The 23,952-nt window shown below is 47.7% G+C and overlaps 1 protein-coding gene across 1 annotated transcript in view; it reads right to left on the bottom strand.

Annotated features, from left to right (window-relative positions):
* LOC123755719 (intraflagellar transport protein 81 homolog) overlaps nucleotides 1-23,952 on the bottom strand; it is a 192,451-nt gene that overhangs the window by 139,505 nt on the left and 28,994 nt on the right. The window contains exon 3 of the mRNA XM_045738459.2: nucleotides 21,412-21,545. Within this exon, the coding sequence (XP_045594415.2) occupies nucleotides 21,412-21,545 (134 nt within the window). The remainder of the gene's footprint in view (nucleotides 1-21,411; nucleotides 21,546-23,952) is intronic.

Below are 23,952 nucleotides of genomic sequence, written 5' to 3'. Positions count from 1 at the left end.
GAGCTCAACCCCTGCAAGCACAACTAGGTGAGTACAACTAGGTGAGTACATGATGCACCCCCGGCCGGATCAACCAAGCATCATTAACCCACGGACCCTTCCAGAAGCCCGCCAGATCGTTCTTTGCTAGAAAAGGAGACGGCTACAACCGAACAAAACGTCCACCAGGACCAAAAGAGCAGAACCTCTGTAATTACCCAAGTGTAATTACCTAAGTGTAGTTACAGGATGAGAGCTACGCTCGTGGTGTCCCGTCTCCCCAGCACTCTTTGCCATATAATGCTTTGAAATTACTGACGGTTTTGGCCTCCACCACCTTCTCACTTAACTTGTTCCAACCGTCTACCACTCTATTTACAAAAGTGAATTTTCGTATATTTCTCCGGCAGCTTTGTTTCGTTAGTTTAAATCTATGACTTCTTGTTCTTGAAGTTCCGGGTCTCGGGAATTCTTCTCCTATCGATTTTATCGATTCCTGTTACTATTTTGAACGTAGTAATCATATCGCCTCTTTTCCTTCCATCTTCTAGTTTTTGCATATTTAATGCCTCTGACCTCTCCTCGTAGCTCTTGTCCTTCAGTTCTGGGAGCCACTTAGTGGCATGTCGTTGCACCTTTTCCAGTTTGTTGATGTGCTGCTTAAGATATGGGCACCATACAACCACTGCATATTCCAGCTTTGGTCTAATAAAAGTTGTGAACAATTTCTTTAGTATTTCTCCATCCATGTATTTAAAAGCAATTCTGAGGATAGAAAGTGTAGCATAGGCTCCTTGCACAATGTTCTTAATGTGGTCCTCAGGTGACAGTTTTCTATCTAGAACCACCCCTAGATCCCTTTCTTTGTCAGAATTCTTTAAAGATTTCGCACATAATTCATAGGTGTGTGGGGTCTATGTTCTCCAATTCCACATTCCATAACATGGCATTTATTTACATTAAATTCCATTTCCCAAGTGTTGCTCCATATACTTATTTTGTCCAGGTCTTTTTGAAGGGCATGACAATCATCTAGGTTTCTTATCTTCCCTATTATCTTAGCATCATCAGCAAACATGTTCATGTAATTCTGTATTCCCACTGGTAGATCGTTTATGTAGACAATGAACATTACCGGTGCAAGAACTGAACCCTGTGGTACTCCACTCGTAACATTCCTCCAATCCTTGCCTCTGATTACGGCCCTCATTTTTTTGTCAGTTAGGAAATTTTTCATCCATGTTAGTAGCTTACCTGTCACTCCTCCAATATGTTCCAGTTTCCAGAACAACCTCTTATGGGGAACTCTGTCAAAAGCCTTTTTTAGGTCCAGATAGATGCAGTCAACCCAACCATCTCTTTCCTGTAAAATCTCTGTGGCTTGATCATAAAAACTGAGCAAGTTCATTACACAGGATCTTCCAGATCGAAAACCATACTGTCTGTCTGATATTATATCGTTTTCCTCCAGGTGTTCTACCCATTTAGTTTTAATTATTTTTTCCAATATTTTGACTATTACACTTGTCAATGATACAGGTCTATAATTAAGGGGGTCTTCCCTTTTTCCACTTTTGTAGATTGGAACTATGTTAGCCTTTTTCCACTCATCAGCTACAACTCCTGTACACAGGGATGCCTAAAAAATCAGTTGAAGTGGAATGCTGAGCTCTGGTGTACATTCTCTCAGAACCCATGGTGAAACTCCATCTAGACCAACTGCTTTGTTCCTACTTAGCTCCTTGAGCATTTTTTCCACTTCGTCTCTAGACACCTCTATGTGTTCTATGTTGTTCTCTGGAATTCTTATTGTATCTGGTTCTCTAAAGATTTCATTTTGTACAAACACACTTTGGAACTTTTCGTTTAGTGTTACACACATTTCCTTTTCATTTTCTGTTAATCTATTTCCCATTTTCTACCTCTGAATATTATCCTTTACCTGCAATTTGTTGTTTATGAATTTATAGAATAGACCTGGTTCTGTTTTACTTTTGTCTGCAATCCCTTTTTCAAAATTTCTTTCTGCCTCTCTCCTCACTGCGGTGTAGTTGTTTCTCGCATTTTTATATCGCTGGTATGTTTGGGGGTTTGGCATCTTCCTGTATTGATTCCATTTTTGTGTCTTTTGGTCTCTGGCCCTCTCGCAATTTCTACTGAACCAATCCTGTTTCTTAGTTCTGCATCTCTGTTTTGGTATAAATTTTTTTGTGTCTTTATCGTATATTTCACAAAACTTGACATACATCTCATTCACTTTCTTGCCTAGCAACAAGTCTGTCCAATTATACTCACTAAACAAAATTCTAAGGTGGCCATAATGTCCTCTCCTGAAGTCAGGTTTTTCAACTGCTTCAACCTCCTTATTTTCTTCCAGATTATAACACATTGCATACTTTATTCCCAAAAAGACATGGTCACTTTTACCCAAGGGAGGAAGGTACTGAATGTCAAATATCTCTTCCTCCTTCCTGGGAAATATCAAATCTAGCAAATCTAGGAAGGAACGTCCTCTTCCCTCATCCTCATAGCTTGTTCAACATGTTGATACAAGAATGTTTCCAGGATGAGGTCTACAAATCTACAGGTCCAAGAATCTTCTGTTTTAGCTTCATATGCTTCCCAGTCTATGGATATCAAGTTGAAGTCACCGACTATCAACAGTCGTGATCTATCGTTATCTGCTCTCGCTATAATCTATCTAGCTCCTCCTTTGACCATGTGCTGCTTGGAGGTGGACTATATGCATTTATGATCATTAGTTTATCATCCTCATGGCAGATCTCTAGTGCTATTATGTCAACTTCTTGTGGATTGGCAGTCATTATTTCCTTCACCTTTAGGTGTTCTTTTCCAGCACAGCAACGCCACCGCCTTTCCTAATTTTTCTGTCCCGTCTCCAAATTGAGTAGCCCCTTGGGAATATGACCTCATTTAAAATAACATCTTCAAGTTTTGTCTCCGTGAGTGCAACAATGTCTGGTGTCTGCAGCTGTATTACATCACTTAACTCCAGTATCTTCGATCTCACTCCATCTATGTTGGTGTATGCAATCTTCAGGAACTTGTTCCCCCTCTCCTTATTCCTCACTCCCCCTATCTCTATTGATTTTGTTGGTTTGCCTTTATGTACCACTTTACTGGTCTGCCTACCCCTATCACTTTGTAGAAAAAAGAATTGATTTCTTCTTCATTCCTGCTCTCATTTAAATGTTTTGCCTCGGTGAGGTTCAGTTTCAGCTTCTCTGTCTTCTTTTGAAAGATCTCGTCTTAATGACCACACTTTCCCATCCTCATCACTTTGTAATTTTCTGGCATTCCTGAGTACTTCTTCCATCTGTTTGACACCGTTTAGGGTGATCCTCAAAGGTCGATCTTTCCCTTTTATGTATTTGCCTATTCTCCTGTAGACGCACACATTCTCTATGGTTGTAAGACCTTCCACGAGGCCAACAATTTTAGCTACTACTTTTGCTTCTTCTACAGCGCTTTCTGACCTAGATGTTATCTCCTTTTCTTTGCAACCAAAAATTATCAGGGATTTGCTCCGATCAACTGTGTTTTGCACCAACTTCGGGTTAGAGCCAGTCGGCCGAGCGGACAGCACGCTGGACTTGTGATCCTGTGGTCCTGGGTTCGATCCCGGGCGCCGGCGAGAAACAATGGGCAGAGTTTCTTTCACCCTATGCCCCTGTTACCTAGCAGTAAAATAGGTACCTGGGTGTTAGTCAGTTGTCATGGGCTGCTTCCTGGGGGTGGAGGCCAGGTCGAGGACCGGGCCGTGGGGACACTAAAAAAAAGCCCCGAAATCATCTCAAGATAACCTCAAGAAGAAGATAGATGCCAATTCTTTTCTCACTTCCAGCCTAATGTTTGTTTTATCTTGGTTGCTGCAATGTTTGGCTTCCTTTACTGCTTCTTTAATTTTTTCCTTCACCTTGGCCACCTGTGCATAGGTGAGTTGCATATCTTTCTTGCAATGTTCTATTCCCTGTGTAACTTCCTCCATCTGTACTGACAAAAGCTGTTTCTCCTGTTGAATTTCCTTACCTAACCTATTGTAGTCATTTATGTTTAAATTTACTTTAACTTTTTCCAAAGCTATTTTTAAGAGTTTATTTTCTTCTTCCATGGCTTTGCAATTTGTTTTCAATTGATTTTTATCCTTGCACAAGTCTTTCCCTATATCCTCAAGACATAAAACTTTGCTATTCAAATGGTCATTACTTTCTCTCAATTTACTAATTATTTCTACATGAGAGTTCACTATAGTATCTAATTTTACCAACTTGTTATGTAGACTACTAATATCAATGCAATGGGACACCATGAGAGAAGCTACCTGATCATCATTCAAGTGGTGATACATCCACATAAAAAAAAAAAAAACGCGACGAGCGGAGGAGTAGATCAAACCAGTCACGTACCGGACTGGCCCGATCTGCTCAAAGAGGCAGAGCCGTGGAAAACACCCCGGTTCGGACACCGAGCAAGCAGCACCTGAAATCAAGGCTAGGCTGGCCACCATGGGGCTACAAAAACGACTCTCCCAGGAGAAGACTCCAACCAAGCCAGAAACCGAAGCAACAGTTGGAACGGGGGGAAGAGGTACAGGGAACCCCACCTCAACCAATCCTGCCGAAGAGCATCCAACGCAACGGCTCTGCAGTTGAGGAAGGGCGTCTCATATCTCGAGAGACGCCGGAACCATGCCAACCCAAAGAGTTGCACCTCCAGGAGCCCATGCGACTGGCAGAGCTAACTGGTCCATTCCGTGGACAGAGAAAGGAACTGGAACAGGCCATCCACCACGAAAATGGACACACCTCGGAAGCGAAATGCACGAAGAGTGAAACCCTGAGAAACCAGCAGACAAGGCACTCGAAAAGACAAGCCCCAAAAAGCCAAAGACCTATGGGAACCCCACGGTTCAGACAATGAACCACCGGAGCACAGTTTAAAGGAAGCCTGACTCTAGAGTCCCAAGTGACCCCCCCTCTTCCCCCGGCAGCGAAGGCCAGACCACTGCAAACTCCCGCACCATGCTGTGTGCCCAATGGAAGGACTGAGGCCCAGTGAGCATGGGTAAAAAAACCCAGCCTAGAGATGATGCATCCGGAAACAAACAAACAAATGAGGACTCGGGGAGGCACCAAGGCCCCGAACCCAGAAAACCCAGAAGAGGAAGTTGGCAACGCAACAACAGACACAAGGCCCACTGGATTCGAACCCAGTGGTCGCAAGAGAGGCAGATGGGATGCCCCCAAAGGAACCAGAACAGGCGCCGAATCCCAACCCGACCTGATGGGTAAACCAACACAGAGAAGTGAAGATTCCCCCCACACTCCAAGATGACCCGACAGGGTGCAGGGGAGATGCCCTCCCTGCAGCCCCAAGCTTCCAAGAGGAGGAGCCACCCAACGACAGCACAGGCTGGAAGACACCACCCGAAATGCCCACGAAGAGTGAGAACAAGCGTGGACAAATAGAGCCAGCCTCACCCCATCCTCTCGCAAAGGGGCCGGCACCCCCTCCAAGAATCAGATCAGCGAGCAATACACCAACCAGGCGAAAAGGCCCCAGAAGAGGCATTGGCACAGAAGTAGGTAGCGAAGGCCCACCTTGACTAGCAGAGCTGGAGCCCTGGCATGACAACCAAAACCTGTGCCAAGCCCCAAGAACAAAAACAGTCTGCAAGCCAGGAAGACCCAGGAACCCCATAATGCACCCAAAATGGGGAAGAGGGCCCAAACGCAAAAGAGGCCGGGTCAAGCGGGGCAAATTCCGGGTCGTACAATAGGAAAACACCAAGGGCAAATGGGAAGGAGGGATGAAAAAAAAACCTGCCTAGAAGGCACAAGGCCCAAGCAGGGACAAACAGCCCCAGAACTGTTAACGGGCTTTTCCCCACAGCCCCGGGAACCCCCAACAGAGGCTCCGGGGCAGAGCCTGCCCTCCACAGCAACCACCCTAAAAGAAAGGCAGAGTTCAAGGAAAAGGCAACAAGAAGGGGGCTTGCTGGTAGGGCCCAGATGCCTCGGTGGGAGGAACAGGCTCAAAGACCTCCGTCTCCACAACGAATGGGGCAGACCCCAGAGCCACCCGAGTCTCATCCCCAACTAAACTCTGCCCCAACTCCGAAACTCTCAGCCGACAGGGAGTCGGCAACAGAGGGGGGAGGAGGAGCAGAGGAACCACAACAGCTGGGGAAGGACCCAGGGATGCACTGAACCAAGGCTGAAGTGACCAATGCTCTCCCCAAAGTCCTACCCAACCAAAACAGGACATCCGAGCAGGCAACCAACCTAGTGCGTTGCAACAATCAAAACCGAAAATGCAACGCAGACGCCGCATGGCCCCAAAGAACTTCCTTAGAAGAACGGGTATATTGGAGTACAAGCTGGGAACATGTCTCGGAAGACTCTGGGTCGTAGGTGTCACCGACCCAACAGGCAGCATGACTGAGGTACCACAGGTGACCATTACCCTGAGGCAAGGGTAATGAACAACCCTCAACCTCACATAAGGCGAGATGGGACTTGGAAGACGCTTCTAGGGGTTTGCCAAGCATCAGTTTTCCAGAGGTCCGTAGGGGGATTCAGCCTACAGAAAGCCCAGGCAACGGTGCTGCAAAGCCAGTTGGGCCCTTGTAATTTAACAAGAGGAAACAGGGCAATAACTGGACCTCCGAGAGGTGTACAGGTGGCCTAGAGGAGGGCCACCAAAATACCTTAGGGGAACTGATAGTCAAACAAGGCAGACCCCCCTCCAAGCAATAAACAAAAAGAAAAGAAAAACTCCACAAACCCACACCATTAGGAACAGGGAACACTGCTGCTGTGTTGGTAGGCATGATCAGCAGCACACTGTGCCCAAAACCAGCAACAACACCACTTCCTACCCAAGGCCAAACAAAGGCCACTAAACCCCAGCTGACCCCAAGGGCGGGGCAACTGTCGAGCAGCAGGAACCCCTACGGAAGTGAAGCCTGAAAGCCCCAGGGAAGGGAACCCTAGAACCCAAGGGTAGTACTCACAGCACACTTAGGAAAGACAGCCCTAAATGCATGCAGCCCTCGGTACACTATGTTACTCCTGGCCAACGTGCCACAAACAGCAGGAAACACCACAAGGGTACAAAATCCAGCAAGAAACAGTGGCCAGAATCGACATCCACCCCAGAGCGCTTCAGCCACGAACTGAGGTGCAAGTAGCCGGCACATAGGTCCGGAGCTTCCCCCTCCCTCCTCCCGGGCAAAGGAGGGCTGCGTGGACAAGCGGTGCAGCAGCGGTGAGTGATGATTGCTTGTTTGCTTGTTTCCTTTTGGGAGTTCTGTTTCTCTGTTCAGTCTTGGGTTTTTGCAATTCCAACCATGTGGGTTAGTTTTGAGATGCCTACCTTTCTGGGTGCCTAACCCCGGTTGATGGCAGACAAGGAATATTCCCAAATACAAGGGGTAACCTTAAGTCATTGCTCCCTGTGCCTCTCTGAAGGGGCCGGTTCTGGCTCTAGTCCTTGGTACGCAGGACTCCATTGACTGAAGCCCCAGACTAATATAGTGTAAATCAGCCTTATAGCTCCAGGAAGTTAAAGGAGCTCACCACAGAAAATCATTAATTTTCATGGGTGGACTATCCAGACATACCTAGTTTTTTGGACATGTTAGATCCAGACCAGCTCCAAAAACAGGTCACCCTTTGTGTACAGCATCTCATGAAAACTAACCAACAAATTTGAAAGTAATAAAATAAATACCAAGCCTTAAGTTAGCCCCTGCTGGAGATACATAATTTGGTAAGCTTGTGACACTAAAGTAAATAGCATTTGCAACATGGCACTCACTCCATAGGTATCACAGGAGGTACAGCAGTAGTGGCAGCAGCCAACCTAAACCATTATAAAAGCAGAGCTTCAATTAAGCACCATGCACACTGAAAATATTAAAAGTACAGTAAGGAAAGTTACAAATTACGAACAGGTTGCATCCCAAAAAGGTGTTTGGAGGTCAATGAATTTTAACTTGGAACCAAATTTCACATTGGTGCAAAAATTGTGGAGGCTTACTACCAAAAATCAACATTTAAACTCAAATTTTGAAGAGAAAACATGATAAAATAATACATTTTATTTACCTTGATGGGTGGAATGCTAGTCATGCTAGTCAGACATGGTAAATTTGTAAGAATATAGAGTTCTAATTACTACAAGGAATGATGGAAAATCATCTCCACCTTGTGTTTAATGGTAACGACTTGCCTCTTCCTTTGCACTAGTGCAACCACAACATTCTTCCTCTTCTTAGTATCCATTATTAAGTATATTTGACTCAATAAATAGCTGAAATATTCCACAGACTGCACCTTGGGTCAATGTTGAGCATAAGACTACTGCTCACTGAGGAGTATAAACAGGAGCACTGGTTTATGCCACCAAATGAACATAAAAGTAGAACTGTTCATATTACAGGGATGACTAGTTTGGTTCACATAATGGATCAAGATGCTGAAACAGGGACTTGGGAGGCCATTCGTAAATCGAGGATCTCCTGTACTGCACAGCATGAAAATCGTTCTCTCTACTGCTATACACAAAATAATATTCACGGTGCACTCCTTCATAGCAATACTAAAACTTTCTACACCTCATACTAAGCGAATTAAAATAAATTGCCGATTCTATATAACATATGCAGAGATATATATAAATCTTACGGCATAGTTGCAGGATTCCTGCCAATACTGAAAAGTAACCATATACATAATATATCAAAATAGGTACTGCTTCATAACTACAGATACAGCTGCAGGGTTTCTGTTACAGAAAATAGTAGCCATGCACATGATACCTGTATATCAACACTTACATGGTATATACTTTTGTGTGTGTATGTCAAGAGCGACTACTTTTTCACTGTTGTTATTACTAATTCACCAGATGCTTTGATGTAGCAGAATAGCTGGGATGTGATGGCTATGTTGTCTTTCAGGCTACAAACAAAAACTTATTGGCCCACACATGAATAAAAAACCAGCGTTGAATGTAATGCAACACCATTTTCTTGGCAAGTCCCAGAGGCTCCCTGGAGCTTACTAGGCTGATATGTATGTATTAGACCATGGCATCAGTCAATTTGATTGGAGTTCTATGCCTACCGGGGACCACGAGCCAGAACCTGAGCCCCCGCAGAGAGGCACAAAGAGCAACGGCCTATAGAAACCCCTGTGTGGTTGGAAACATTCCATGTCTGCCATCGACCGGGTTAGGCACGCATAAAGAAAGGTGTCCCAAAACAAACACCACCTGGTTAAAAGTGGCTACGGAGAGCAGAGCTTTCAAGCAGAACTCCCAATCCAAAAACAAGCCAACAAGCATGATGTCACAACCACACCGCGCAGCTGTCTGCGCAGCTCCCACCTCCCCGGGAAGGAGAAAGGGGAAGCCCCAGACCCCTGCGCTGGCCATCCAACCCCAGTTCTGAGGCTGAATATAAAAAATACAAAATTCTGCCAACCGGGAAAATGGGGGGTTGCCGAGGAGCCTCCGGGACTCACCCAGAAAATGGCATTTCATTACATTCAATGCTGGTTTTCTGTGGAGAGCCCCTCCTGCTATCTGGAGCTACCTAAACACAGAAAAAAAAGAGGGACTTACCCGGGAGGCGGCCAACACTCGCACCTCAACTCAATAACGAGACAACTGGCTGCAACCTGCGACCCAAAGCGACACATGCCCAACTAGGGCCAGGAATACTAATGAGGTAACGGGCAGCCAAGACCCTGTTCAACTTCCAAAACCCTCGTGCCCGAATGTCAGCCCAAGACAAAAATGGCAGCTAAAGCAACAAGTTTGCGAACATCACGGGCACGAGGGTAGACCACAAGCTGACTGGACCGAATAACCCTGCAGACGACCTGGGACATCCGAGCCCTGGAACAGGGAAGATGGGAAACTGTGTCAACCCAAAGCGCATCCCAGGCCACCGAGGCCTTGACCCGCAGATAGCGCCTAAGAGCCACAACCAGACACAACACATGATGCACCCTCGACCGGACGAACCAAGCATCTGAGAACCCCTCCAGAAAGCCGCCTTTTCGTTCTCTACCAGAAAAGAGGGAGACATCTGCAAACGAACAAACCTACCACCACGAACGAAACAGCAGGAAACCCCTGTGCCAGAGGAGAGCATGAAGCTCCCTGACCTAACCACCAGAGGCCAATGCCAACAAGAAAAGAGCCTTCTCAAAACAATCCCGCATCAAAGGGGCCACCACAAACCAAAGAGAAGACAGAGAAAAGAGAGCACCTCGGTCGAACAACCAGGATGGCTAAGGCAGCGCATGAGCAAGCCAGAGGTGAAACAACACACTTGACAACTTGCAAAATGGAGTGGACGTAACATGCACCCTAAACGCAAGCAGGAGAGGCTCCACCAGCGCCGCACGATAACAGTATTCAGCAAAAGAAGACGGTTCTGAAACAGCCAAGAGAGATAGAACAAAACAATCCGATCCTAAATCGAAGACAACCTACGAAGAGACAAAAAATTACGAAAGGACCGCCAGGAAACTTCATACTGCCATAAATGAAACACGTAGGTAGGACCAAACAAAGCCACCTGATCACCATACAAGTGGTGATAGACCAGCATCAGAACGACCAGACGCAAAGATAGAAGAAGACGATTGAACCAGCAATGTACCGGACCAGACCGATCTGCTGGAAGAGGATGAGCAGTGGAAAAGTCCTCGGGTTTGGGCACCAAGAAAGTATCACCAGAAACCAAGGCTGGGCCTCGTCGAAGTAACAGCAGTACCAGGGAAAAAAGAGGTAAAGGTAACCCCACCTCGACCAGTTCTGCTGAAAAGCATTGACCCCGATGGCCTCGCAGTCGGGGAAGGGCGCCACATATACCGGAAGACGCAATGACCATGCCGATGTGAAGAGGTCCACCTCCAGGTGCCCGTATGTCCGACAGAATCAACTGAACAAGGGGGCATCGACCATCCATTCCATGGAAAGGGGAATGAACCAGGGCAGGCTGTACGCCAGGATGTTGGACACACCCTTGATGTTAACAGCGAGGAGGTTGGACACACTCTGGATGTGAATTGCCAGGAGAACCAAACCCCGAGAACACAACAGATGAGTCACCCAAATTGACCAGCCTCAAAGAGCAAAGAATCGCATCGAACCCCCTCGGTTCAGGCAATGAACCACCAAACCACAGTCCGAATGGAGCCGGATCGTCAATCCACGAGAAACTTGAACCCCCTGAAACGACAGCCACACTGCTCCGAACTGCTCACCGTGCTGTGAGCCTGACGGATGTACGGAACTCACCAACCCTAGCCGGCCTGGTGAGCACTGGTCACAAAACCCCAGCCAAGAGACGATGCATCCGTGTACACATCAAGCAAGGGCTTGGGTAGGCGCCACAGCACTGAACCCTGAAAAACCCAAAGACAAAGCCGGCGACGCAGCAGCCAATGCAAGACCCCCGGAGGCCGAACCTAACGATTGCAAGAGTAGCAAAAGGGGTATTCCCAAAGGAACCAGAACATCCGTCGAAGTCAGACCTGACCCAGTGGGTAAACCAGCATGGCAAAGTTCAGATTCTGGTACAGCTGCTCAAGCAACCAACGAGTGACCTAGGAGAATGAGTGACCCCCAGAAACAGCCGAAGGTGGGACTGCAGCCACAGCAACGACGCTAGAGGGATAGACAAGGAAGCAGTCCGAGAGTCCCACACACGAACCTGAGAGGGAATCAGATGGGACTGCCTCCAGTTCACCAAGAACCCGAACCCAGCGAGCTGGGTAAGAACCAAACCCCTAGCAGGCAGACACACGGTCGGCTGGGAGCCCACACCAGCTAGTCGTCGTGGTAGGCCAGAACCCGAACCATTAGCAGATGCAAACGGGTCATCACAACCCGGGTAAGACGTGTGAATACCCGAGGTGCCAGATTCAAGTCAAAGGGAAGGCAACAAGAGTGGTAAGCCAGGCGCCCCACCACGAAACCTAACAGTCCCAGAACCCCAGGTGAATAGGGATATGCCAATACGTGTCCTGGAGGTCCAGAGACACCATCCAAGCAACCAGCTCCAAAAGAAGTCAGATCTGGGACAGAGTGGTCATCTGAAAGGAGGGGCAAAAGACCCAGGTGTTCAGATGGGACAAGTCCAGAATGAACCTCAGATCCGCACAGTCCCGTTTCGGGATTGGAAGCAGGTGGGAACCCACTTGAGGGACGAGGTTGTTTCAACCATGCCCAAGTGCACCCACTCCAGGATGACCTAACAGAGTGCAGGAGAAGAGGCATGGCCCACGAAACCCTAACCCCCCCAAAGGAGGAGGAGTCACCCAATGCCACCACCGGCCAAAGGAAACGACCCAAAATGCCCACAAATCATGAGACCAGGCGTGAGCAAACAGCACAAGCCTCTCCCCCCCCCCCCCATCATCTCGTCAATGAGGCAACTCGTGAAAGAGCTGATGTACCTTACGAAAAGCCGACCGACGTGCAGAGCGATCACCTCGCTGACCAGACACTGCTGGCTCCGAAGGCAACGTCGGTTGCGAAACTGGCACCACCGGCCTACCACGATCAAAGGAACCCAAAACTCTGGCACGATTCTTCTGGGAAAGACCCTCCACGATCACCCCGGAGAACCAACAACTCAAACATAGGGTGACAGCTAGACGAAGCCGCCTGCAGATACTACACAAACACAGAATCTGCAAACAGCAACAGACAAAAGGGGGATGAAAACCTAAGAGCCAGGTCCCATGCAGATGGGACCTGGCTCTTGAGGAGTGAGCGAGCACAGCTTGCTGGCACGCGAGGCGAGAAGCAAAGAACAGAGACACCGCCTTCTTCAGAATTGGAGCAAACAACTTCAACAAGGCAGCCACTTGGGGGGAGGGGGAATCGAATGAACCACAGCAGGGGAAGAACGAGGGGGGGCGTGGACGGAACCAAGGCCGAGGCGACCAACACCCCCAAGTCCGGGTCCCTATAAACAAAATGGGGCAACCTCGGGGCAACCAGGGAAGCAACTAACCTAGCGCGCTGCAGCAACCTAAACCTATCTTGCAACACGCAAGATGCCTGTACCCTGAATAATATCAGATTGGGTGAACCGAGTCAGAAACAAGCAAAGCACGCAGGACTCCGGGTCGAATGTGTCACCGACTTAACAGGCAGCATGATGAGGCAAAAACAATGAGCGTCTCCCTGAGACAAGGGGACAGAGCAACCCTCAAACTCGCAAAATGCGAGAGGGGACTCAGGGGTTCACATCCATCGGACCTGAGTGCCCCATGGGAATTCCCAGGGCCCCTAGACTGGGTCTGCTAAGGGTTTACCCAGGCAGAGTACTGCTAACCAGCAACCAAGCTACAAATCAACACTGCTAATGCAGAGCCCCCAAGACTTGTCCACTCACGAGGGCAAAGCAGGGGGGGGGGGTACCACTAAACACAAACAATCCTAATATAAAGGGGGAAGGAACACTAAGGCAGATCCCCCCACCAGGCAAAAAGAAAAAGAAAAGAAAAACCTCACAAGAGGGCAGCGTACCCAGAGGGAACAGAGCCAGCCGTTGTTATAGGTGAAAACTAGCTATGCAGTACCCCTCACCTCTACCAGTGCAAAAACTACCACTTACCCCAAGGCAAACTAGGGAGGAAACCCCCAAAACACTCGGGGCGGTCAATCGCCAAGCAGCAAAAAACCAACAGAGCTAGACCCAAGGTGACTTGTGGAAGGTAACCCCAAGCCCCTAGGGTGGTACTTACAGGGCACTCAGGGAAGATGACCCTAAGCACATGCAGCTGAGTACCTTTGAAGATTACTCCCAGCTCGCACACCACCTAAGAGAAGTACTGAACCCAGGCACAGCACAATAAGAATCTGGAGCTGGAGCCACAACGACCAAGCTGTATCCCATCAGCCGAGGAACTGCAGGGTGGATCTCTGGCGTGGGGGTCTGGGGCTTCCCCTTCCCCCTCCCGGGGAGGGGGGAGCTGTGTAGACATGCTGCGCGGCTCGTGTGATGTCATGCCTGTTTGCTCGTTTTTCAATTGGAGAGTTCTGTCCACTCGTTTGTCTTAACCAGAATAGGTTTTTTTTTTGTGGCGCTTACCTTTCTAGGTGCCTGTCCCAGTCGATTCCAGATATAGAATGCTCCAAAATCATATGTGCATTCTATGGGCCATTGCTCCTCGTGCCTCTCTGAGAGGGCCAGGTTCTGGCTCGTGGTCCCCATAGACCTAGAATTCCACCCCACATCGACTGATGCCAAAAGTTAGGACTATCCCTATCAGCCTGGATAGCTCCGGGGAGGTAGGGCATTTTTAAGGCAGCTACAAGAGTCACCTACCTAACTTTCTAGATAGAATTACAGTGGCACCTCGATTAACGAGTGTCTCTACCTACGAGCATTTCAAGTAACGAGTGAGCCACTCGCAGCAAATTTGTCTCTATTGACAAGCTTCACCCCTATTAACGAGCAAAACCACATGGTGTTTCCTAGCATCTCGCGGGTTCTCGCAAATTCTCGGATGCCTCCGATGCCAGTGTTGTTATTGTATCACGCACGACAAGCATCCCTCTGCATTTATTTGCGCTTTTTTTTTTTTTGTGGTTTTGTGACTACAATTTGTAACGTATGATGTCACCAAAGAAGCTGCTTGCTCAAGATAGTGTTGTCAAGAGGAAGAGAGACACAATTACTGTGGATTTGAAGAAGGAAATTATAGCAAAGCATGAGCGTGGTGTCAGTGTGACTGATCTCACAAGGGAATATGGCAGGTCCTCATCAACAATTTGCACCATTAGTAAGGGGGAAGAGGAGGTAAGGGAGGATGCTGCCTCTTCCAGTGAGATCAGAGAAGTGTTGGGAATGTTTGAAAAGGTGACAGCATTCTTGGAAAAGCATCACCCTGATAAAGCAGTGACAACCCGGTGTGTGAACATGTTTAATGACAATTTGCTGTCTCATTTTAGGAACATCCTAAAACAAAGACAAAAGCAATTGTCAATAGATACATTCTTTGCAAAAGTAGAGAAAAGAAGAGCCATTGATAGTGAACCACAACTCGGTCCCAGTGGGGTGAAATTCCCAAGAAGAGAGAGCCCGCCTGACTCAGAGGTGGATTCTCCTTCCACAGCATAACCCCTCTCCTCCTTCCCACCTCCCCATCGTCTCCCTCAAGCCAGCAACGACTCTTCATAAGGTAAAGTAAACATGAAAACAGTACAACAAAACATTTATAATTACATGTGCAGTATTATATTTACATTATAAAATGTCATACAAGTATGGATGTTTTTGGGAGTGGAACGGATTAAATTTATTTCCTTTATTTTAAATGGGGAAATTTATTTCTTAACCCTTCCACTGCTCAGGGGTCCTAAGGACATTTACAGCCCCTGTGCGCAAGAAAAAAAAAATCGATAATTTTTTTTCATCTTCTAAACATGCACTTTCGCGCTTAGGATTATCCATGAGTCGTCACTGTTTTTTATGCGTCACCGCATAACAGACGACGCCTGTAGTCCATCGAAAAAATATTTGTATAAAATCCATTTATTATCCGATCAACTTGGGAATAGTATACAAATGTTTGCCATGAAATTTACGTTTTCTCTAATAGCCGAACAGCTTATAAAAGAAAACGGTGTGGCAGTGAATCATTGTGGTAAAACAATTGTATTATTGACACGACGAGTGTAATCGACGTAGTTTTTATATATGTTGCCGGTCGAACGCATCCTTATGTGACCTTTAATACTTATGTTCTTATAGAACATTCTATTGCGAGCACATTGGTACAAAAATGAAATACATACATCGACAAATAATGTCAGGACAGTGAATTGAATATACACTTTTCAAAGCGAGTTTCGCCGATATGCTGCCGCGGGTAACACTTCGGCCACTTCCCACATTGTTTTGGGTGTGCTACGACATTAAATCTATATTTATATGCATATGTCCGTGTAGAGAATTTTATTGCGATTCCAATGGTACCACAATTAGCGATGTAGGACAACTGTAGGCTTCGCAACCATTAAGAGAGTGGAAACATTTTGTTGCTGTTTGGCGCTCTTGGCGAGTGATCTGAATAGTTTTTTATTTGGTGTTGACAGTCCTTATGCTTGGGTGGCATTTTATAGGTATGCTCTTATAGACAATTTCATTGCGAACACAGTGATACCAAATTTAAATACGTGCGCCTTCAATTATTGTCAGGACAGTAAAAAGAGTGTACACTTTTTCGGTCTTACCGCATAGGCGCGCGGAGCGCCGAAAGCATCTAGGGTATTATTTTTTTTTGAGCGCCGAGAGTGCGAAAGTGTTAATTTGTGTCCCCTGAGCACGGGAAAAATAAAAAAAAAATCGTAGGTGACATATTTTGGGTGCAATTGACTGAGGAAGTCTGGCAAAAAGTGGGCGTTGACAGAGTGATCGTCAGAGCTGGTCAGCGTCACCTGCGCTGACAGGTGGGAGTTGCCACAAAGATATTATCATTTAATTATTTCTATGTCTCTGATTGATTTTTTCTTAGTTTTTTTGCAGTAATATTATTCAATAGTGTGTATTGTAATATATTTATATAATAAAAGTGGTGAATAATCGCTATACTCAAAAGTATGGTGTGCATATTAGTGATTCAATTATGTTCATAAAACAATAAACAAATAGTTTTGCTGCTATTACACCCTATACACAGGTTATATATAAGTGTCTGCATGTTTTGTTCACCATAACGAACCACTAAGTTGGTATTGAGAGTCGAAAAGCAACGAGGAGTTACTGCGACACCAGCCAACCACTCGCTGCCACTCCCTCAACAATCGCACTAAACTTTCTCCCCCAACAATACCATTTGTGGTGTTATTACACTATATACAGACGTTATATATAAGTATGTATATATTTTGTTCACCACAACTGTACAGCTAAGCTGATATAGTTAGTTCAGGCACTAAGAGTCGTCGCTATACACACAGTCAGCTGGCGGCTCCCTCACTCATTCAAGGTCACACCCACTAAACTTTCTCCCCCAACATTACTATTTGCAGTGCTATTACACTATATACACATATTATATATAAATATCTACATGTTTTATGCACCGTAACTGTACACCTAAGCTTGTAGTGCGCCCAAAGAGCATAGTGGCCACCCTCTAAACAGCTAAACAAATCATGCAGACGACGTCACCGCCGTCACCCAAATGGCTCCTCCCAGCATAATCCTTTTGCTGTTATTACACTAATACACACATTATATATAAGTATCTACATTTGTGTTCACCATAGAGAACCACTGAGCTGGTATGGTGAATGCAAACAATAACAGGTGGCCACACAGTCAGTAAACGATGCTGTCTCCCTCCGTCTCTCAGCATCGTTCCTCCCACAGCGCTAATTATTACAACAATCCTCCTATTATCACAACCCTGGTTATTTATATCAGTCAGGGGTCATCTGTAATATTGTCATCGCTAAATAATAACAATTATATATTTATTTTGACATTTTTTGGCGATGCTGTGGTCACAAGCTGAACAGCAATGCTTTTTGCTCATGCTGCGTGCGCCAGCCTTGGTTGCTCCAATAGTACTGTGCCTCTCACACCTGAGAATATTGCCCACGATTTAAAAAAAAATGGTGTCTGTTAACAAGAGCCCTGAGGAAGCTAATGTGAACCCCGTGTAGCCGCGGGCCATTTGAATCGGGCCTGGCACCCTTGGGCGTACATATACACCATGCGCACGGTGGGACATGTTGCTCAGAGCGTATATATATGCCATGCGCAGTTTAAGGGTTAAGACAAGTTTTCCACATAACGAGCTCGGTGCCAGAACGGATTAAACTCGTTAATCGAGGTGCCACTGTACCTAAATATTTACATTCTTTTCAGAATTTTTTTTTTTTTACCCTCTTACAGGCACATGGCAAAGCAGACCAGTCTTAAGCGGATGCAGAGCTACAACTCGACCGATAGACTGGATCTGCACTACCCAAGGATGACCAATTCAGATGGATTCTGCCAGTACAGTTCTTCACAGGACTACAAGGTCTCCAACAGGAAACCTTAGCACAGGTTTGGACATGGTTCAGGGACACCTTCGAGGAGCACCTTTCCAGACGACACTTCGCCCATTCCAGTCAGACCACCTATGGTGGTGTGGAAGAGAGGGAAATCCCTGAAGCAACCTGGCACATGGCAAAGCAGACCAGTCTTACACGGATGTAGAGCTAAAACTCTCCCAATAGACTGGATCTGCACTACCCAAGGACGACCAATCCAGGTGGATTCTGCCAGTAGAGTTCTTCACTGGACTAGCGACTTCTTTACAGGTGACCTCAGCCAAAGGACAACCCATCCTTAACCTAACCTGACCCCAGACATAAGGGACGTGACGAGCGTGCTACAGACGTTTCCGAGACTGGGGCCAAGAGGTTGAGTGAGCCCCCTATGCAAAAACCTGCCCTGCCCTGCCCTGCCCGACTGACTGCCCGACCGCCCGCCCGCCCGCCCGACTGACTGACTGATTGGCCAACCGCCCGCCTGAGTGACTGACTGACTGACTGACTGATTGACTGACTGACTGACTGACTGACTGACTGACTGACTGCCCGACCACCTGCCTGACTGATTGACTGACTGACTGCCCGACCGCCCGCCCGACTGACTGACTGACTGACTGCCCGACTGACTGACTGACTGCCCAACCGCCCGCCCGACTGCTTGCCCGACTGACTGACTGCCCAACTGCCTGCCCGACTGACCACCCGACCGACTGACTAACTGACTGCCCGCTCAACTGATTGTCCGACCGCCTGCCCAACTGACTGACTGCCTGACCTCCCTCCCGACTGACTGACTGACTGACTGACTACCTGCCAGACTGACTACCCGACCACCCGACTGACTACCCGACCGCCTGACTGCCCACCCGCCCGCCCGACTGACTGCCCAACCGCCCGCCTGATTGACTGCCTGCCAGACTGCCCGACACCCCGCTCGACTGACTGACTGCCTGCCAGACTGCCCGACACCCCTCTCGACTGACTGACTGACCGATTGACTGACCGGCTGAATGACTGACCGCCCGACTGACTGACTGCCCGACCGCCTGCCCGACTGACTGCCCGACCGCCAGCCTGACTGACTGCCCGACCGCCTGCCCAACTGACTGCCGAACCATCTGCCCGACTGACTGACTGCCCGCCAGATTGCCCGACACCCTGCCTGCCCGACTGATTGACTGCCTGACTGCCCGCCCGACTGACTGCCCGACCGCCCACCTGACTAACTGCCCGACTGCCCACCCGACTGATTGCTTTACTGCCCGCCCGATTGATTGCCCGACTGCCCGGCTGACTGACTGACTGCCCGCCTGCCCTCTCGACTGATTGCCCGACCACCTGCCCATCTGACTGACTGACTGACTGCCCGACCGCCCGCCTGACTGACTGCCAACCAGACTGACTGCCAGACCAACTGCCCAACTACCTGCCCGCCCGACTGCCCGACACCCTGCCCGACTGACTGACCGCCCGAATGACTGACTGACCGCCCAACCGACCGACCAACTAACTGACTGACTGACTAGTGCCCGGACTGACTGACTGCCCGGACAGACTAGTGCCCGGACTGACTAGTGCCCGGACTGACTGACTGCCCGGACAGACTGACTGACAGACTTATATACAAGAAGGTACAGTGGGTTTGCGAGAGTACATAACTTTGGTGTTCTGAAACCAACATCAAACTTATGTTGTTTACAAACTGTGACTGGTTGCTACCATAACTGAATGCCTAACTGCCTTTGACTGTGAATGCCTAACTGACTTGTGACTGTGAATGCCTGACTGACTTGTGACTGTGAATGCCTGACTGACTTGTGACTGTGAATGCCTGACTGACTTGTGACTGTGAATGCCTGACTGACTTGTGACTTGACCATGGCTGCCATTGACTGGTTGTAACTGTGACTAGCTGTGACTACATGCTGCATAACAGAAGAATTAGAATCTGTGAAGGGAAAATGTAACCACTGGCATAGTGAGGGCAAGGTTGTCACAACAAACACAATACTGGCCTCCAGTTTAACACATACCGGACTCTGTAAACTCAATACCGTATTCCGGATTTAACGGAATATATAATACTTATATACTTATATATAACCTATGTATAAAGTGTAATAACAGTAAAACTATTTGTTTATTGTTTTATGAACATAATAATTGAATCACTAATATGCACACCATACTTTTGAGTATAGCGATGATTCACCACTTTTATTATATAAATCTATCACACTACACACTATTGAATAATATTACTGCAAAAAAACTAAGAAAAATCAATCAGAGATATTGAAATAATTAGGTAATAATATCTTTGTGGCAACTCCCACCTGTCAGCTCGGGTAACGCTGACCGCCACTGACGACCACTCTGTCAACGCCCACATTTTGCCAGACTTCCTCGGCCTATTGCGGCCAAAATATATCACCTACGATTTATTTTTTTATTTTTCCCGTGCTCAGGAACACAAATTAACATTTTTAGAAGATGAAATAATTTTTTATAATTTTGTTTTCTTGCGCACAGGGGTATAAATCTCCTCAGGACCCCTTGGCTGCTTAAGAAACATGGAGCAGCCTACCTGCCGAACACCGAACGAAACTTTTGCAATACAACAAATGAAAAAAAAAAATTGAACAAATTTGAAGAAAGAAAAATGTCTTAAAGGTTTGTTCAGTGTATGTAAGGTAGGCTTACCTGCTTGACGGGCTTCTAGGAGTTCTTCTACTCCCCAAGCCCGGCCCGAGGCCAGGCTCGACTTGTGAGAGTTTGGTCCACCAGGCTGTTGCTTGGAGCTGCCCGCAGGGCCACATACCCACCACAGCCCGGTTGATCCGGAACTTCTCTTAGAAAACAGTCCAGTTTTCTCTTGAAAATGTCCACGGTTGTTCCGGCAATATTTCTTATAGTCGCTGGGAGGACGTTGAAGGCTGCTCCATTATTTAAAACATCGAATGTCATATTGATGTTTTTCGGTGGTAGAACGGATTAGTTTGTCGCATTATTGTCAATGGGGACATTCGTTTTGTATGACATCTGTTTCACATGGCTATTATGACGCCGGAAAGGATTAAATTCGTTATTCGAGATACCACTGTATACTGTACATGGATGGGCTCTTGATGGAGGTTAAGGCAAGAATGTTAGACCGAGAAGTAACCTTGCAAATAATATGCCATATTTGGTGTATGCAGATGATACAGTTCATTTAGCAAAGTGAAAGAAAACAATGTACACATCTTGACAAATTTACCAACATGTTAGCGTACAAATATAAATTGTGAATAAATTGTAATTTACAAAACTATTAAAACTTACATGTTATCATCTGGAGGCTTATATTTGAGTATTCGTAACATGCCCAACATCCTTACTGCCATCTGCTCGGGCTCCTCTTCTCGAATATCTAATTTGTTTTTCGTGTCAATTTCAGCAAAAACATCGTTAAGTATCTGCAAGACCATATATAAATTTTAAAAGATTCTTATTTTACACTAACAGTAAAAAAACAGCATTGAATGTAATGAAACGCCATTTTCTGGGCGATACCTGGAGGCTCCCCGGAGCTTACTAGGCTGATATGCTAATGCCAGACTTTGGCATCAGTCATGTGTATGGAGTTCTATGGGCCTACCAGGGACCACAAGCCAGAACCTGGCCTCCCTCAGAGGAGGCAAGGGGAGCAATGGCCTATAGAAACCCCCGTGTGATTGGAAGCATTCTATGTCTGCCATCGACCAGGTCAGGCACCCAGAAATGTAAGCATCCCAAAACAAACCGCTATTCTGGTAAATATATTGCTACCAAAAGCCGAACAAGTGGATAGAACTCCCCTAAACAAAACGAGCAAACTAGTGTGATGTCACCCGTTGCTGCAGCACCATCTGCGCAGCTCCCTCCTCCCCGGGAGGGGGAAGGGAGAGCCCCAGACCCCACATGCCAGCTATCCACCTTTTAGTTCTTAGGCTGGATGTCAAAACATGCGAAAAACTGCCGACTGGAGGGAGGGATGCCGGGAAGCCTCCAGGTCTCATCCAGAAAATGGCGTTTCATTACATTCAACACTGGTTTTCTGCCTTCGGCTCCCCGGAGCTAACTACCCACAGAGGAAAAAACTTAGGGACTTACCGGGGAAGCGGTTGCTGCTCACTCCTCAACTCGAAGTCGAGACAACTGGCTACAACCGCTGAACCAAAGTGACACTGACCCAACTAGGCCCAGGGACATTCACAAGGTACCAAGCAGCCAGGACCCTGTTTGACCGCCAAAAGCTCCGCACCCGAATGTCAGCCCACGACGTGTTGCCAAAGACGGCAGCAAGAGCAGCGAACTTACGAACTTCATGGCCATGGGAATAGACCGCAGGCTGGCTAGCCTTAATAACTCTGCAGATGACCAGGGAGACCCGCACCCGCGAACAGGGAAGAAGGGAAACCGGATCGACCCAAAGCGCGTCCCTGGACACAGAAGCCATGGCACGCAAATAACGGCGAAGAGCTGCAACTGGACACAAAACATGATGCATACCTGGCCTAACCAACCAAGTATCCACAACCCAGGGACCCCTCCAGAAAGCAGCAGTCTCATTCTTTGCCAGAAAAGAAGGAGACGGCTGCAAACGAACAAAACCATCACGAAGACCGAAAGAGCAGAAACCCCTGCGCCAGAGGAGAGCATGAAGCTCATCAACCTGACCCCTAGAGGCCAATGCCAACAGAAAAAGAACCTTGGAGAAACAATCCTGATCCGAAGGGGCCACAACAAACCGAGGAGAAGAAAGATAAGAGAGCACTCTGTCCAGGACCAGGATGGCTCAGGCGGCGCATGAGCAGGCCGGAGGTGAAACAACGCCCGACACAGCTTGCAAAATGGTGCAGAAGTAACATCAATACCGAAAGCAAGCTTTAGCGGCTCCGCCAGCGCTGCATGATACAAGGCGACAATGTTAGGCATAAGGTGACGGTCCTGGAACAAACAAGAGAGAAAGGACAACACCACCCTAACAGAAAGCGAAGTACTGTACAACGACGAAGACGCAGGAATAAATGGACGGGCCGGCAGGAAACTTTGTACTGCCGCCGAGACGAAACTCGCAGGTGGGACACTAACAAGGAAGCCACCTGATGACCATAGAGATAATGAGAAACTCGTGTCAAAAATACCTTACGTGAAGACTCGAAAAGAAGATCGAACCAGCCATGTGACGTTCTGGTCCGATCTGCTGGAACAGGCGGAGCCGTGGGAAACCTCCGGATTCGGACACCAAGCAAGCAGCGCCTGAAACCATGGCTGGGCTGGACACCACGGAGCCAAGAGGACAACTCTCCCCAGGTAAGTCTCCAAGCGAGTCAGGACCTGGAGCAACAGCTGAACCAGGAAAAAAGAGGTACAGGAACCCCCACCTCTGCCAGTCCTGCCGAAAGGCATTGACCCTGACGACCTCGCAGTTGGGGAAAGGGGCCACATACAGGGGGAAGGCATCTCGACCACACCGATGCGAAGAGGTCCACCTCGGGAAGATCGAACGTCCGGCAAAGCCAACTGAAGGAGTTGTTGTCGACCATTCATTCCGTGGAGAGGGGAATGAAACGGGACAGGCTGTCGGCCAAGACGTTGGACACACCCCACACGTGAACTGTCAAGAGAGCCAAACCCCGAGAACTCAGCAGACGAGTCACCCGAAGCGACCAGCGCCAAAGAGCCAAGGACTGCATCAACCCCCCCCCCCCCCACCGGTTCAGATAATGAACCACCAGGGAGCAATCCGAAAGGAGCCAGATCATCGATCCCCGGGCAAACCAAACCCTCCGAAGAGCAAACCACACCGCCGTGAACTCCCGCACCGTGCTGTGAACTCGA

This window comes from Procambarus clarkii, chromosome 43 (assembly GCF_040958095.1).
Source record: "Procambarus clarkii isolate CNS0578487 chromosome 43, FALCON_Pclarkii_2.0, whole genome shotgun sequence".
Classification (NCBI taxonomy): domain Eukaryota; kingdom Metazoa; phylum Arthropoda; class Malacostraca; order Decapoda; family Cambaridae; genus Procambarus; species Procambarus clarkii.
Note: the sequence above shows the minus strand (reverse complement) of the source record. Positions and strands in the feature narration are given on the sequence as shown.